The sequence below is a fragment of the Thermobia domestica genome, chromosome 3, assembly GCF_964235325.1.
Source record: "Thermobia domestica chromosome 3, izTheDome1.hap1.1, whole genome shotgun sequence".
Taxonomy (NCBI): domain Eukaryota; kingdom Metazoa; phylum Arthropoda; class Insecta; order Zygentoma; family Lepismatidae; genus Thermobia; species Thermobia domestica.
In genome coordinates, this window is record NC_137456.1 from 145,029,464 (window position 1) to 145,048,391 (window position 18,928).

Here is an 18,928-nt window from a genome sequence, read left to right on the forward strand (position 1 = left end):
AGCGTCAAGAATATAAGGAATAGCATCAAGAACATGGAAGCCATTACCAATTCACCAATATTATTTATTCAAACGATTGCACGTATGCATACCAATAAGGATGAAACAACTGAGGCCAAGTTGAAATTGTGCAAGAGGACGTACAAACAAATTCGGTAAATAAAGGAATATCGCTAGTGGGATTGCATGGTCGATATTGAAATGTGGCCAATGTGTGTGTTGATATCGACATGTAGCTAATGGACAAATGTCAACATGTCCCATTACTGCTGGGACACCGTCCCACGCGCGCAAAATAGAAAAATAACGTTGTACATTCTGCTATTACACTTTTTTATTATGCAGTGCAACGTAAAAGGAACCATGCCCACCTCTGCTGGAACACTGTCTCACACTCGAAACATGAGAAATAACTTCCTTAATTCTTCTAATATACAGGGTTCAAATTATTTATACAAGTTAAAATAACAACATGTTAGCTCGTCCCACGTCTTCTGGGACAATATTACGCACTCAAAATATTATAAAATAAAGCCGAAAATTCGTACAGTACACATTCAAAAGAAGAATAAATGAAACAAATTGTACAGGTCCCACTACGCTGGAACGGCATCCGAGAAAAATAAAATGGATTGAAGAAATGGGAGGCACAGAACAAGTAACAATAAGAGAAGAATTAACAATAAGCTTCAAGATCTGCACTACTTGTAGCTTGTACCACGGAATAAAAGACACTATGCAGTTCGGAGAAGGCATCACAAACACTGAAATATTCAGAGACGTTATTGGAAGTGTTAGCCATTGACATCAATACAAAGTTGACATCGGCGAATTACAGCTAGTCTGGTACCCACTGACGAGGTAGTAGCGAAAAATGTCTTACCAGTCGAGCATGAATGTGTGCAAAGAGTTTATGTTTTTGTTTTACTTATTTGGAAAGCTTTCTTGATACATACACCGTGTTGGCTGTTTTGATGTGCCTCCCCGTAGATGAGATGCATATCGGTAAGATTGTGGGTAGAGTATTCTGCCATCATCCTGTTCCACAGCTGATGAACACGGGGGAAGAGGATTTACCCCCCGTGATGACAGCTGACTACTATTTTGATTTGCATCCACGTAATGCCACATATGAGCTCAAGCACAAACCCAAAAGAGACACTGGAATACGCACTGAAGGTAGAAAATTCCTTGGCGCAATTCAAGAACACATACAAGCCAGACTAAACCCACAACAGCGAAAACACGTACAAGACTTTCAACTGTTGACTAGAAACAGTTGTTAGGTGTATTCACCAACACCAATACGTCACAGGGGACATGGGTACACCACATGTCTGTGTTGAGGCTCTCTGTATTACACAGCTGAAATCGTTATCAATCTATTCTGACTACATAGCGTCATTTTCACATGTAGCTCTTCAAACAGCCTATTTTGATTATTATGAGTATGTGTAGCAATTTCACAGCAAGCTGTTGTTGAGTCGTACAGGCCCATCAGAAAAGATGGCTCTTATTTCTTCACTTGTTTGCGGGATGGGTTCCCTCGGTAATCACAACACATGGTGCTGAATCTGATATGGAGTTCTGGATGGAAGTAAGTGTTCGATTCGAAGATTTCTGTGCAAGGTGAAGCTTATGGTTTGCCATTGTCTTCCAAGAGATGATCATGACGTTCTACAGTTTACACATAGGATCCGAACCACTTTTGCCATCATCCCGGACCACGTGATTACAAGCAAGAACTATTCCTGGAAATGCCTGAAGATCTTATATGCCTAGAAATGTTACCTGCCATTGTGAGTGTTTATTCCACCTTCTTCGTTTGTTTGTGTTAGGGTGTTTATCTTCTCTTTCAGCGACAGGGCTAGGGGGAGATGGAACATACAGTTTAAAGTGGGATCCGAACCACTACTCGGGTCTTGAATCTGAGTCGGTGGCCTCCTAAATTGATTTGGCAGTGCGACCACGCGCGCGAAATAAAACGCTCTAGCTCTGAGGCTACGTAGGAGCCTCACGTTCTTTGTATACATTCCCTTGATGAGTACCCACTTTCTTTGGCCAGCACCCTTGTACACCCTCACTACATACTTAGGTGTTTCATTTTGTTATTCCTACTGCACATTTGTAAACAATCAGAAATCATGACGGTTTTTCCTGTTTCTCATGTCGTTGTTTTTGGATTGCTACTAAGTTTGTACTTATTACATCTACTGACTTTCTCTTCAAATCGTTTAGCTCTTTCCGGAGTGTCTGTTAAGATGCGGCTTCTGATTTTAGTTCTACGACGTTTCTTTTCTCGTGGTAAATTTTTTGATATCCTTGAAATTCTTAAGGTGACACAAAAACACTGTTACGTCCTTCTTTCTGGAAATATTTTTTTCTCCGTTCTGCATATATATTTTTGTGCTTCTCGAGTTGGAGTTTTGTTGCTTGAGGAAGGTGCATTGATTTTGTATTTTACCTGCTCTTGTCTACGCACAACAAGGAAAAGAAGTTCGATGTCTGGAAGTAGATTTTGATAGTAAGGAAATATTTATGTCTTTCTGAACCCTGCTATAACGTTAGTTGGAGTCACTGCGCGCGTAAATGCTACTCCCAGGCATTGAGCTACTTCATATATTGCCATGGGTAATTCTGGGTTTTGTAACAACAAGGTATCCACAGCTGCATTGTAATGTACTTTCAATGGTCTGAAAACAGACATACTCAGCACATTTTGTTGCTAGAATGTGGTGGAAGAGTCAAGATATGCACAACATCTTTTTTCTATGTCTATTACAGCAATACATATATGACTTTCATGATTATCTAATATAAGCAAAGAAGGGTTTGTTGGTGAAGCTATATTTTACAAAATGATTTAGGACTTCCAGGAACATTCTTCATTCAACCATCCTGACGGAGTTGCCAAACCGAGTGCGTTAGGTGGTGCCGCATTTATCATATGTTGTTTAAAATATTTCCCAGTGAAAACTGGTGGTAAAATGTACCACATGCGCTCACAGTCACACACGTAGTAACGAGGATCCCCTTTTTAGTTACTCGTACATTGATTTAATTGCTTAGCTTCTTTCTCATTTATTATTTTCTTGGGAATCTGAATACTTGTAATACCTGTCTCATCTAAGTTGAAAATACGTGAAGGATTACATAATTCCGGATATTTGGTATATGAGTTATGTAAACTAATAAACAATGTTTCAACATTGTTTGTTGAATGACGTCAATCTTGAAAGACTACAAGCTTCTGGCTTCAGAATACTAAGATCTTCATTACGATAAAGAAACCCTCTCATCCACTCCAGGCTTGCAACTTTTGCTTTTCCCACAATGCAGGTATCGATATATAGTTTTTCTTCGCAAGTTCATATGACAAATGTCCCACAGCCATGGTAGATAAGCCATAACACATTTTACTGCAGTTTTTTATATATTACGCAAGTGAACGTTCGTGCTCCAATGTAAATATTTGTCGCCACTTTAACATTATCACATTTAGCTTTCTTATATTTTTACACGTATCTGTTCAAAGTTGTGTAACCAATGTTCTTCGATTTAGCAACACTTTTAATAGAATATCCCTGTTACACCAGTAATTGTACGGCTTCTCTCATCGAAATGTTTTTAACGTTGCCTATTTTACGTGTCTTTTATTGTGGTCGAACCATTATTCTTCATCCTGTAACATGGAAGCAGGAGCACTATGAGATGCTAATACTATGACGTGTTTAAAATGAGTATGTGAAATATATTGAACTGCCATGAACACGATTAGGTACAGAGTAGATCAGTCCACTGTGTACCACACCCATGTGATGCACTGTGCACTTGTTGGTGTTAACGCAAACAGTTGTTTACTAAAATGAACTATTGAAGAAGAAAAACAAAATAAACGAAGCTACTTTAAAAATTCATTCTTACCTACTTCCCCTGTACGTAATATTGTAAATTAAGGATAATTGACAGAGTCACACCATTCACTTCTATTAATGTATTTTTTTACTTTAGCACAAAGAAAACAGATTTCTCACATTATCACACGAGGGAAGCATCCATTGTTCTTGACACTTCGCTCGCAAGTGCGTAATGGGAAAGCAGAACAAACGACATGCGCTAGGCGAACACGTCCAGTAAATAAATGAATAACGTCTTCCGATCCACTGTGTACTACCTTCCCCAACAAATATTAATATGCTAAACGTCCATTTTTCCACAAAAGTAGTTGAGGAGGGTGGGTGGATTAACATCTCACAAGTAACCTATGGTACGCGACTGATATCAATTAGCATGTAGCCGCTGGTTTAGAGGTCAGCGTTTCGTAATTTATGGCTTCATATGATAAGCTGAACGAACGTGATGAACTGATAATTGAAGCAGTTGCTAAAATGTCGACAAGTGCTGCTAACTACTTGGGTATACAATTAGATTAAACTAATTTTTCACATTTTTTCCAAGTTTCGTTCATTTTTCGTTATAATAAATAAGACATCGAGTACACATCATTTAGTGAAGTTTTTTGAGCAAGTTGTTACTAGTAATCAAGATAATTTTGGTAATCGGAGTTTTAAAGATGACGTTATTTTCTTTCTTATATTTAAGTCTCAACCTATATATTCAAAACATAAAATATCCATTTTTTTCTAAGTTTTATCATGGGTCATGTCTGAAACTACAGAAGTTCTGTTGGTATTGAATTTGGAAATGTTTCTGGAAAAAGAAATTTTTTCGTCATTTCTGTTTATACACCTAACACCATTCATATTCTTCTTCGATGCATCCTAACACACGTAGCTTATAGTACGTTCTGAGAAAAAAATATGCCAATGGATCACATTCTGTATTCATAACAGAAGTTTCTTTCCCGATTTGGAACACTTCAAAGTTTACAATATCAGATTTTGAGGACTTCTGCATTACTTTTCTTTCTATGCCCTATTCATGAATACTTACTACACATTTCAGGATCTTCATCACTTTCGTCATAGATACAATCTGTCTGTCCATTACACACAAGCTTATCTAGAATCGCTCCACCATGTTCACACTGGAACTTCTTTTCTTCTTCAACCCAGCGACGTCCTTAAAAGGCATATATAATACAAAGTAAACATAAGATACTATAATTTAATAGCCGCTTACAATAAGAATGTAAATCCTCTAGCAATCTTAGTATTTCATTACTATTATTAGTAATACATCAGTATGCACTAGTAATGCACTATACAAAAGTAACAGTAATACACTTAATACACTAGTAATACATTAAATATTAGTTTCTAATTAAGCACTCTAGCAACAATTCGCAAATATGTTGTGGATCTGACCAGTAAAGGTTCATGTGGTGTCTTGCAAATCCGATGTAAACATATGGCACATGAATGAGAAAAAAAGTAAACAAATGGAGAGTACCAAAATTTAAGCAGTTGTGGATCACAGGGAACGGAGCTTATCGCACGAAAACTTTGAATGTCGCAGAAGTAAGAAAAATGCAGTAATGACGATGAAACTGAGAAACTATCATATAGTGAAAAATACCCTACCAACCACATGAAAGGTTGCCTGCCATGTGGAATGCAGGTTTGCCAGTTGAGTATAATGTGTCGGAAGTAGCACAATACAATATCAAATTGCGCAGCGAGAAAACCCAAAACTAGCACAAAAGACAATAGAAAACACTTATTACAGGCGCATGAATTTCACGATATTCGTGCCTGAATATCACAAGCGAGGGAAGAAAGTATTATGGCGTTGGAGACCATTAACCATTGGGTACATACCGGCTTGACTTTTGCTCTGGCATCAATCGGAGGAGTTCATTCCCGACACAGGTGGTCTTAATAATTTGGCTGATCACTATAGATATTGTGGTCAAAGTGGATAGTTTAGTGGAAAGGAGACGGATTATACTATTCTATATCTAACAGAACAATATCCTTATACAGGCTAACTGTTATACAGCTAATTGTTAATTCAATACAATAAGTATCAAACGGAAAACTATCGAAAATGGAAATAGTGTATGGAGCTGAAACAATGACATTCCTTCGTACTGGTTTTATTGAGTACACTACGTATGACTCGTAGATAGGAATCACGTACAGATATGTGATTAAAACCAGTTGACGTGTGAATACCAAATCAAGAGATTGAAGTGTTATCTACCACGTTATGGACCAAAGAGAATGGACGTAGTATGAGACGTGAACAGAGGGCGTGGGATATAAAGGTTATAGGCGGAATCGGTGGTAGTATTAGTGGTGTAGGAGCGAGTGTAAGGGATTAGTGAATTTATATGTAAGCTTTTGATCTGCGGGCCAGGTAGTGTAACAAAGTGTATTTTTCGAAGTTTGTGGCTTATTTGGTGATTATCTCGCATCAAAATCCAACGAGGTGTAAATGTCTTGTTGCAGGACAGATGAAATTCCAGATGTCTGAGAAAAAGTTTGTTATGGATGAGTTTAACACACTAACGATAGACAACGATGATACAGATGATGGTGAAATTAAACTTGATTTCAACGATTATTCAACATTACCAGGAGAAACGACCCAGGTCCCAAAATCAATATGAAAGTAATAGTTCATAATAAGTTTCATTATCCCCAAAGAAAATGTGCTGAAAAGACTTGAGATCTGCACCAAGCTGCCCATAACCTCGTAGCCTTTCCAGATGTGTTCTAGACTTGCGATTTACATGTAACTGAATCCGATAATTGTTATTGTTATGTCGCAAAAGAAAAAAGTCAGGTTTACCAACGACACCACGAAAATCTTGCAGACTAAGTTATTCACTACAAGCATAACTTTATTCTGTTGTACTTTTGAATTTTATCGCAATGATAGAATAACATGCAACTATTCACGAACATACAAAATGCATCTCGGCAATGAATATTAAAGTTCTTCACTTAACTTACCTTTCCTCTTTAAAATTAAGTGAGTAACAAAACACTATGTAGAATATAAAAATGTAGAAAGACACCCAGATAGTATATAGTAAATGATATAGGAACTCATTCCGATGTCAAACCATTATAATATTTGTAAACTTCTCATTTGTAAAAATCCTTCGTCCATAAGAAAATAATTGGAAACATTTACCAGACTATTTAATTTCATTTGAAAGATTTTACCTCTTTGCTTCAGACATTTTTCATGCTTTTTACTGACTTTAAGCAAATTACTGAAACTCAAAGAAATGGGAGTGAGTTTAGGAAAAATCCATAAGAAAGAAATTGATTTACACTACATTTTGTTATTTACAGCGTCCAAATCATTGCTAAGAACATAAATTATTGCAAACTATTACATAAAATTAGAACGAGAATTAACATTGATGCCACAACCGTTCAAGAAAATACCACGTATTTTGTTAATGAAATTAGATTGCTTTTTTTCCTTATTACAGAATACGAGTTGACTCGAGAGCACATTATTAAGGCAAATCAGTCCACGTTTCATTAAGAGTTACACTTTGACAGAACACTTATCACTAGTGTCAGTAAGACAAATTTTAAAGACATGGGTTCAATCATTTCCCGACGCATTAATATATGATACTAGATAATTGAAATGGATGGGGCACTGTTTCAAGACATGCATTTTCTTCTTCTGGAGCCCAGCGGTCACTGTAGTGCGAACATGACTGTTTACTTCTCTAGTTTGAAAGCATATAGCAATTTGGTCAACCAATATGGCTAAACAATATTTTTAAAATCTTTCTTCAGCAAGTCTCATGACTCGAACTGCAGGATGATTATCATTTTACATTAAGTTAATTTATGAGTAACTGATGATTTTTATAACGTGACAACTCGTAGCGATGTGCTGTTGTATAAGCTAATATGAGCGAAATATACAAGCCTTGTACAACCTGTTGGTATTTTCTTCTCTTCTCCATTCAAGAAAGCGATTAAGTTTATCATTGATTCTTTCATCTTATCATTCGACATTAAAGTGTGACAACGTGATACGTTTCTTGCACCTCAGTCATGTATTCAGCCTCGCTGCTGAAAGGGACGCTAAACTAAGATCAATTCAACTCAACTCAATACCACTTTTCTCAAGGCGATTGAAAATTCTTCTCGGGCTTGTTCCTTCAAATGTTGTTGGTCAAAATTTTCCTGACTTTTTGCATACTTCCGGGACTTTCTGAATAATGCTTTTAAATAAAATTTACTGGGGAACGCTGTAGGGGTGCACATGACCAGATTTCCATCATCCACTGTGCTACTACCAAAAGTTCGGTGTTGACTGCGCATTCTTTATTGATATTCACGCCAACTGCAGAAAGGAAGAGTATTGTCTATTATTTTCCTCTATTTGTTTTCTCTCTCGTTCGTATCACACATGAATGTCATCCACAACTTTCATGCAAGTGTAATAAGATTCTGCTATTGATGCTTGTATGACTTGTGCATTAGGGTGGAGCGTTTTGCACATTTGTCTGAAATTCGATGACATATAGTGCGGAAAAGGTGCCATTATTGGCACCTACCTTACCGTTTTTTTTAAATATTTTTTGGACACCTGCCCCAACGGACTTACAGTTTTTTATGTGTTTGGTGAGGCAACACGCACTAAACCAATGGCAGAAAAGCTACTTGTGGTCGTTTTCGGGGTTATAATGTAATGCACTATAATAATGCAATTAATATATGCAATGATATATATAGATGACTATAATGCAATTATTTTATTAAAAGAAACTTGAAGCAATGCTAGTAAATAATTTTAAAATGATTATGAGTCAAAGTACAGCCATATTAGCTCAGTTGTATTAATGTGGGAATAGAACATGACCTTGAGACAATTAATTAATTGCTAAAATTCAATTCTCTCTATATTTTATCGATTTTATTCTTTAGGGATTAACGTTAATGCTTATAGTGATTCATTGCTGAAATAGCTGTTTTCATCACAAACTTGAGAGAAAATGATAATTATTCCTATACCGCAAAATATATCTGTAAAAAAGCACTTGTCGGTATCTCTTATCTTTCTCGCTCTATGCAGATTAATTTTGAAACAAAACATTATGTGTATTTCTAACACTTTTCGCTTTCTAGGGAGTTAATTATCGATATTAAATGTATTATTGGGACGCGTAATCGACTGCAGATAAGTTTTCACGCTAACGTTTGTTTTTTTCCCCACAGTACTCAACGTTAAAACCAACACTGATTGGTTTCTACCACTTCTTCTTTTGCATTTCTCCTACATTAAAGAAATTAATCCCTACTCTTGACCCTATACAATCTTTTCAAAATCGATTGTGATCCATCAGGTAGTTGATGAGACATTTTGTTTCCCAGACCGATGGACACATGCATCTTATCTCCAAGGCGGACACACAGTTTTTGTATTTGAGATGAACGGAAGAAAAGACAAGGTAAATATAAAAATAATTTTTGGTAATCCAGACCCTTTAAAAATAACATTTGCACTGAAGTAGAAAGTGATCTTGTTCTTGAAACTATTAACTAGTTTAGTAATAAAACACTGTTTCTGCTAATGTTTTTTTAGTATGGTAGTGAAAGTGTTGAAGTTAATATTTATTTTACAAAGGAGTAAAATGAGAACCAGGCATGTAAATTCGGACCACTGGGTACGGAGATATACTTAGACAAAAACATCTAATTATTTTGCGTCGATTTTTAAATATGGCAGCCAACCGACTATGATCTGGATCATGTGACTATTTTTATACTCGTATAGGTGTTTAACAAACTCCACAACAAGACTTAGGGTACATAAAACTTCGCAAGTTAGATGAGCTAGCGTCTGCAGTACAGATATATCCTTAAAAGGTAAAAATCGAGAAAAAGATATTTTTATAACAACAATTAAAATCATACACAGTATTAGTTTTCCTTTAATATATACAGCCTAGTTTCAAACTAAATCTAGCACTTTGTATCCGTTTTAAAGCTTATAAACTTCTGCTTCTTTTTGGTGTCTTATTAAAATGAATGATTATCCATTATCGAGAAATTTACGAAAATAGAACAAAATTTTATTTTCAATTGTACCCTTTCCAATTTTTCAGGACAACAGCGTGTATTTTGCGAAAAGTGTGAAAAAACAAAATTGTAGACTATATCTTTTTTCTTTCCAAAGGAGAAAAGATGGTCAAAATCGGTCCATAAATGGCCGCGTTATGAGCGTTTAAAGAATGTCATGATCCGCCATCTTGAATCCAATATGGCGTCTAAAGGCCCATGAACCAGATCACGTGACCAAAAGAAATTAACTATCTGTTAAGTGCGTAATAATATCCAACAGTCAAAATGAGGGCACATATAATGAAAAGTGACATGGATTAGGGCCTAGACAAATAGTTTTCAGAAATTTTTGTCAATGGAATTGTGGAAGTTAAAGTATATTTTCAGTTTCAAACAGTAGCGGTATCTCTTGCAGAACACTGTTTCGTATCATTTTGTTAGTTTTATTTTGCTTAGCATTCCACTATGACTTTTCGAGACTAAGGAAGACTGGTTTTAATACTGAGAAATTGGGGAATAAGAAGTTGGAGACAACGTGAGAATGCCGTAGAAACATTCACACATAATGTTTGTCCAACTCAAAATCAATTTGGGCAAACCTATGAGACAGGGATGAATGGTCAACTACTGATATACCGTTGTTACATTCATTTTATTTCTATCAAACTACAAAACTAAATATATAAATGGTAATATGAAGATTTTATGGAATGTAAGTATACACTTCATCAACTAAAATGTCTTCGTGCTTCAGTTTTTGCTATATTGCCTAATAGAAGCTACAGGGTGTCCGAGAAGTCCTTCCCTGATTACAGAAATTGATAACTCAGGCTAGAAATACGATAGAAATATGAAACTGGTGTTGAATTGTTTACAAACTATAAAAGTTTTTGTCTGTGTTAGGTTTGTTCTGTTCTGTTCTACCAAGTCTCAATTTTGTTTGTTTTAGGTTTGTAGGACGTAAGTAAGAAGCCCAAGAAGCCATGCCAACCAACCAGGAGAAGGCAGAGTGTATCCTGTGGTACCATGAGACACGATCACCAACCACGTTGCAGAGACAATTCCAGACAACATTTGGGAGGAATCCACCTGATGTCAAGAGCATTAAAGCCTGGTATGAGAAGTTCAAGAACACAGGGTCGGTTGCTGACCTTCCGAGGTCTGGTCGACCAAGAACCTCAGCAGACACGGTGGAGGCTGTGCGGCAGTCTTTTCTGAGAAGTCCTAAGAAATCGGTGCGCAGGGCCTCACGTGAATTACAGATGCCAAAAAGCTCTATCCATGACATTTTACACAAACGTTTATTGTTTCGTGCTTACAAAGTGCAACTCGTTCAGGCCTTGTTGCCCGACGACGGTACACGTCGATATGACTGCGGTCGAAATGCTATCACGTATTGAGGACGATAATGGTTATCTCAGACGAATTGCCTTTTCCGACGAAGCGACACTCTTTGTCAGTGAAGTAGTGAATCGCGATAATGTACGCATTTGGGGTTCCGAACCCCCCAGGGAGGTCAGGGAGTTCACCAGAGGCAGTCCAAAGGTGAATGTTTGGTGCGCGTTATTGCACGATTGAATTATCGGGCCATTCTTCTTCACTGAGGATACCATCACATCTGCAGTGTACCTGGATATGTTGCAGCTGTATGCTGTTCCTCAGCTGCTTCAGTATCGCGCCGATGTCGTTTTTCAGCAAGACGGTGCACCGCCTCATTGGGGTTTGAACGTCCGTGCCTATCTCGATAGGACATTTCCTGGGCGATGGATTGGTCGTGATGGACCAACAGCTTGGCCTCCACGCTCTCCTGGCATAACCCCATTAGACTTCTTTTTATGGGGTTATGTCAAGGATGAGGTCTACCAAACACGTGTACCAGATCTTGAAACCCTGCAGCAACGAATAACCACAGTCGTTGCATCGATCCCTCCAGTGATGTTGGCTAATGTGTGGATGGAAATTGAATATCGCCTAGATGTGCTACGTGCTACCAAGGGTGCTCATGTGGAAGTGTACTGATGTGACCAAAACTTTTATAGTTTGTAAACAATTTAACACCAGTTTCATATTCCTATCTTATTTCTAGCCTGAGTTATCAATTTCTGTAATCAGGGAAGGACTTCTCGGACACCCTGTACTTCCTACAGTATAGTGGCTGAAAAGACTAAAGACAAACTAGTAGTGCCCTGATAGCATAACAGAATCATCCTGCTATATGGATATTACTGTTTGAGCTCCGTCGTTGTTCCCTGATGTTTTTATATAAATTTCCAACAGGATCGTTGGAGGTCGAAGGTAGAAGAACGATAAGGCAGACATAGGTTTGTAACGTATGTTGCAGAAATTGGTAGAAAAATTCCATCGTAAAAGGAAGATCGCGTATCCAGTCAATCATACAAAGTTTACGTCATAAGAAACAATTTCCAGTAATATGTTTGAGGAAATTATATATATATATATATATATATATATATATATATATATATATATATATATATATATATATATATATATATATTATCAATGGTATAAAAATGATACTATATATAGATATAGTATCGACGGTGTAACAAGATAACTGTAACTTAAAATTACTTTTGAAACATTTCTATTCTACTAGTAAAACTTTGAACATTATTTCAGTTACTTTTACTTACTTATATCTGAGGAGTGTCCATTTGTAACTTTCTGATTGAAGATATCTGCAACAACATTGTACTTTTCGTCCACAACAGATCCAAATATGAAGAACAGAGCAAGTACAATAGGAGGATACTTCATTTCTATTATTATATCAATCTGAAAGAAATAAGATTTTTAACACTATTATTATTATTATTATTATTATTATTATTATTATTATTATTATTATTATTATTATTATTATTTCATTTGATTAGATTTATTCAGCATATATAGAGAATGGCCACCAGACTGCTACAGGAAGTACAAACAATAAAGTAAAAGATGTTACAATATCAAAGTTTATGCAAATAACATTATACAGGTGACTTAAGCAAGTACCGTAAGATATATGAATATACAACATCGACCTGTAATAAATAATAGACAATGAGCAAGTTGGGAAAAAGGAAAGAAAAAGAACCGTAAAAATTCCTAAGAAACAGAACATTATATTTCCACATTTTAAAACATATATAAGTAATATAATATTCAAACTGAAAACATTCTATCAATAAAAGTATCATAATAAAATAAGGTTAAAATCTAAACTTTGGCTTATGATATTCCACCAAAAGTAAACAAATATAGTAATTAGAGAATACGAATATATAATCAATTAAATAAAGAAATAGTGATAGATGGCTGATGACTCACGAACAACATTAGAACTAATCTGAAAAAAAAAATATGCCTGAACAGAAATTAATAATAATAATAATAATATATACTGATCGCCAAATTCAACTTAATGTTTAATTCTAGTAGAAAGAAAAATATTTACTTTTTAAAAGTAATAATGGTGTGAAAATCACTAACTCATTATGCATTTTGCATTTCAATACCAACTTGTGAATTAGTACAGATATTTTTAAAACTATATATATTTCTGCGTACAGCTTCATTTTTGCATTCCCATTGATCTAGAGCAATCATCTTAACCCGATCGTACAGAACAAAGACGTTATTGTGTTCACAGTTCAACATTGAATAAATTATGTTAGAATTCAATTCATTAGTCACTAGCAATTCTTCCACTTGTGTCCGGCAGAAAATATTTCTAATGTGAACAATGCCCTTTGTTAGGAGACCATACATTATGCTATCTTGAGTTTTAATGAATTCAAATACTTACCCAGTAATAATTTAAGATAGTAAACGTTAGGTCGAATGCGAGTAATGTTGCCAATGTTATAAATGGAGCTAGTGAACAGTGAAACGAACACATTTCACTCGAAATGTATCTTGAAGGATATATATAGAATAGGGTTATGGCACTACATACAGAACACTTAAGGAGATTTGTATGAATATTTAATAAATATTTTCTATAGGTGAGGAACAGGCCCCTGTAAGAGCGACAGGGTGTTATTTATTGGCTGAAACCAGTCCATTATGACAATTATAATTAACAATTTTGAAATTTGAGGTACATTTTAATAGCAATGCTGTATTACTTTCTTTATACAGGATTGTGCTATACAGCGAGTTTCGAAACAACACCGACAACGTTTCGAAGGTGATTCCTGTCATCAAGATGAGACAAAAAGTATACACCATCCTCGGTGCACAAATGCTTCCTCTCGGAGTTCAGGGTGCCGACAATATTTAAAAAGTAACTTTAAAGCTGCATGGCTCCAAAACTATGGGACCTACCGTAGTCGGGTCAAGACTTTACTTAGGAACTAGTATGTGCCCTTTCCAAATATCCAAGTTTCAGAACCCTGCGGTACTTTCGCAACAATTTTTATAGAGGTAGTTGATGAGTACTTCAAATTATATACCCCTAGCCAAACTCCCTCTATAAAAGTTGCTTCGAGAGTAGCTTAGGATAGCGCACATACTAGTTCTTAAGTGAAGTCTTGATCCGACTACGGTAGATCACATAATTGTGCAGCAATAGACCTTTAAAGTTCAGTTTTTCATGTTTCCGGCAGCCTATAACTCCGAAAGGAAGCATTTGTGCACCGGGGTTGGTCTATACCTTTTGTCTTATCTTGGTGTTAGGAATGATCTCCTAAACGTGGTCGGTGTTGTTTTGAAACACCCTATATCGATCAATGAGATTTTAATTATTGAAAAGGATGTTTTATATATTGAACGGTCAGGTTTAAATATCGAACAGAATATTTTATTTTTAAACACGTACACTTTAAGAGTAATATGGATATAGTTACACTGTAAACACATTACAACAATTATAAGATATAAACTAAGATAGCAGATGCAAAGAGAAATACATATTAGAATGTTCTATGCTACAAAATATTTGTTTCATATCGCCACTTTTTAGCACAGAGGGAAGCATGTCTTACGTTAATCGTGTTTGTTGTCTTTCTTCTTCTTTTTCTTCAGTTCTTCTCCTTGCACCTGGGAAGATATTGCATGCGTTTTCTTCAACCTAAATTGATGAGGTTTCTCCAGGGCTTCATGAATTTGAGAAACTCTGAAAGAATCATCACTACTACTTGAGGAAGGCGAGGTTGCTAATTCAGAAGCGACCTCATCTTGACGCAATAATTTTGGCTTGTGATTTTTTACCCCACTTTTCGGATTGACGTAACTTGAAGATCCATCTTCGGTGAAGGTGCCTAGAACTCTAAGCGTTCATTATTAAATATGAATTCACGATTATCACTATCTTGCTCTTCGTTTGCTTTTTCTGAGCTTGAACCACTTGCTATTTCGCTTTGATGAGCCAATTTAGTTTCATGTGTTGCACTGTACCGGGTTTTAACACTTTTCCAATAAGCATACAAACCTGAATCACCATCACTCTGTTCCGCTTAGATTTTTGAAGCACAGCGGTCTATTAATTTGGTATAATATTAGTAGTACCGTGCTTCAAAGAGTTAATCACCTCCCTGTTTGTCATGGAACATATTAAGAACATGAGAAGGCAGGAATTCTATCACATCATCAAGCACGAACTTCATTTTCTGATGAGTAGGGAAAAGTTGTTGAGAAGATGAAGGGATACTCTGGTCACTCTCTTGCTGTGGTTTTAATACTGGGGTCTTCAGAATATCTGCAACACACTTGCTATAGTCCACAGAAGCATGACTCAATGTATAAAAACCACATTTACGAAATGCACTTTTCACAATTTCTGGTTTGACGGCATGATCCCAAACTTTCTTCAGCTAGGGTATAAAATTTACCCTTATTACCAATACTGCGAGAGTTTTGATTTTGTCGTCCTAAAGAGCTTCAATTTGCGTTTCAAAGGTGGAAATACACCTACGTCTGCTGGTTCCAGAAGATGAGTGGCATTGGAGAAAAGACAATACTACAGTATTCCATGAATCTGACAATATTCACTGATATGAGGTGATAGATGACTCCTGTGCCCATCAAGAAACAGCATAACAGGAAGTGTTATTTCCTCAGTCTCTAGCAACAATCTGAACTGTTGGAGGTAACTCAAAGTGCTGTAGCCTACATCCATACGGTTTCTTTTTTCTCATATATCCCTCAGGTACACTATTTTTTATGAGTTGCTGAAGTCGTATGCTGCTGTAGACGATCATGGTTGGGGCGCAACGCCCGTCAGAATAGAAATTGCTGAGTTATCTTATGCCCTCATTTACCTTACATGTTACTGCAATTTGAAGCTGTTATCTTACACCAAGATACTTTCCTGAAACCTTGTGTAACAGCAAGTTTGTTTCGTCTGGGTTCAGGATCCTTCTTGGGTCTTCCACAATTGCACTTAATTCTAAGATTCAAGATAGCTCGAAAGTTCATCAAAGCAGCCGCGTATTCTCTCCTCCGAAATCGCAACCTTGCCCTTGCTAATAATTCAGCCTTCTTCTGAGATAGGCAAGGTGTCATCCCATAAAACACTTGAACCAAGTTTTCCCTGGCCTTCCATACTTGAACAGTGTGCTTCTTCATGAAATGTACAATTTCGTGAACCGTCCATTAAGTTACATTTCTTCACCGGAAATCCTCTCTTTGCCATGTTCATCAACCATTCAGAAATTCCATCTCCTTCTAGTGGGTCAGGAGCGGCTTCCGTCCAAGAACAAACTCAATCTTCTGATGCGAAGTTAATTTATCATTTAAAGTTCTTAGAGGAAAGTGGAAGGTTTTCGATGACTATCTTTGGGACGTGAAACCGGACCTCAACTGCTGAACAGCTTCAGTCAAGGCAGATAACGAATACTGGCATTGTTTTATTTTTTTTCTTTTTTCACAGGTTTGATTCTGCAGGGTATCCAATATACAACGCAACCAGGAGTTTGGGATTGTAGAATTTTTGAACCTGAAGTGATACACAAATTATAGTTATACCAAAATAAAGCATTGTTCATGCATATACTTTTAAACTAGGAAGCAATGATTGAAGTACACCAGGAACCACACAGTGTTGTCAGATAAACCGGAAGTGTAAATCATTTTTTGTTTTGCAAAACATATAAATTGACACATAACTCATACGTATGAATGATCTGTCCTTAATTTTCAGCTTATTTAATGGAAGTAGCTTAAAATATATGGAGCAGAAAAAATAATTTTTCATTTCCAGTGATAACTAATCGGATGAGGCTTCTGGAAAGGGGAAGTAGGGAAATCGTAGTTTTCATAAATTAACACTCTGAATTGTCAACTTCGCTGATGTTTCAGTGCATCAAAAGGTGTGTTAAGGATATCTCTACATTATGCAATTCCTGAAAACAATGAAAGACAAACTTTGAAATTATCATGATAAAACGTTTACTTACATGCACCCGGCAAGACTTCTACCATCAAAAATGAGCTACCAGCTCTACAGCGGATGCTGAGAGTGTCCCTTGCTTCGATTCAAAAACTGGTGCACACGTTTCACCAGGTTGGAAGTAACTTTACGAAGATTAGAAGTGTTAATGTTCTCAGTGGCACTGCGAATGTTCGTTCCAGGTCTTGAATAGTTCGAGAATTGTTCTTGTATACCTCTTGCTTTAAATAGTGACATATAAATGAATAGCAGTGTTGCCGAGTGCACGCAAGTAAAAATTTATCATGATAATTTCAAAGTTCGGGTCAGCTCGGGTTTGGTTGTCGGGTCAGGTCAATCGGGTCGAATCACGGGTCGGGTCAGTGAATTCGGGTCACGTATCGGGTTGGGTTGGTCTTCAACCCGACCCAACCAGTTGAGAGCACTAATCCACACGGACAAAACATTCAGTCACACTGCTCGCAGTTCTATCACGTATTATATGCGTATGACCACGAAGACTGATTTGCCTATTATACCCTTCTCGTTCATACCTATGAAGTCACCAGATGCGTCGCAGATGGATTTCTGCGCCTTTGACCTTTACAAGGTCTTGCGCAAAGGCTCCTCACTACCACAGCGGAGCTCTGGAAAACTTGTCAAGCGGAGTGGTCTACAATTCGCCTCACACACCTTCAACGCACATTGTTTCGATGCAAATTGCGTTGCAAGGCCATTGTCGAGGGTCCTGACCACCACATCAAGCACAACCGTTGGTGGAGGAAAGGATTGTTGTGAGGAGGTGAGCGCAGAAATTTTGATCACCTTAGGTGAACTGACGTTCTGTATTAAGATGTTAATACTAAAATCACTCTTGCCTTCAAACAAAATATGGTAGACTCAGTGCTTGATGAAATATCGCTTATGTGACTGAATGTGAAGAACAAATATTACGGGAAACATAACGAAGTTATCGTTGTATAATCATACGCCCAGTATTTTTCCACATACAAAATTATTTAACTTGACATGTTTTGCTTACTACAAACAATATAAATTGTAAACATTACTAAGAATGTGATTTCAAACGGACACAAAGAAAAAAAATATGATTGAGAACTTAACGAGATCCATTTAACGTATATTTATAGTATTCATTCATTTGTAAAATAAGAACATGATAATATTTTTAAATATGGATTAAAATCAAGTATACATTTAATTTCGATCGATTCTAAAGCAATTCAATTTTATTGGAAAGTCATTTTCAGTAACAATACGTATACCTACTCTCATACTATGCAACTTTAATCATGTGAACTCCAATATATGTATGGAATTCAATAAACCTCACAGGAACAGGAATTTGATGCACCGTAGTGAGCTTCCTTTGTCTTAAACCTACTTTTATGAGTTGATATTTGATTATTCTCTACCTTTACCCTAGTTATTGTAGCTTCGCATACTTGCTTCCACACAAATAAGTCAATGATAAATCAATATACAATATCCTCCAAAAGTATTCAATCATTCCCTAAAT

General features: G+C 36.5%; 1 protein-coding gene across 3 annotated transcripts in view; it reads right to left on the reverse strand.

The window, feature by feature from the left end:
• The window catches only part of LOC145681530 (uncharacterized), a 196,087-nt gene that overhangs the window by 155,704 nt on the left and 21,455 nt on the right, over positions 1–18,928 (reverse strand). For all 3 annotated transcript variants that reach the window (XM_081753173.1, XM_081753174.1, XM_081753175.1), the window contains exons 2-3: positions 12,665–12,806; positions 4,954–5,082 (exon numbers count right to left, since the gene is read on the reverse strand). In XM_081753173.1, coding sequence (XP_081609299.1) covers positions 4,954–5,082; positions 12,665–12,806 — 271 coding nt within the window. The remainder of the gene's footprint in view (positions 1–4,953; positions 5,083–12,664; positions 12,807–18,928) is intronic.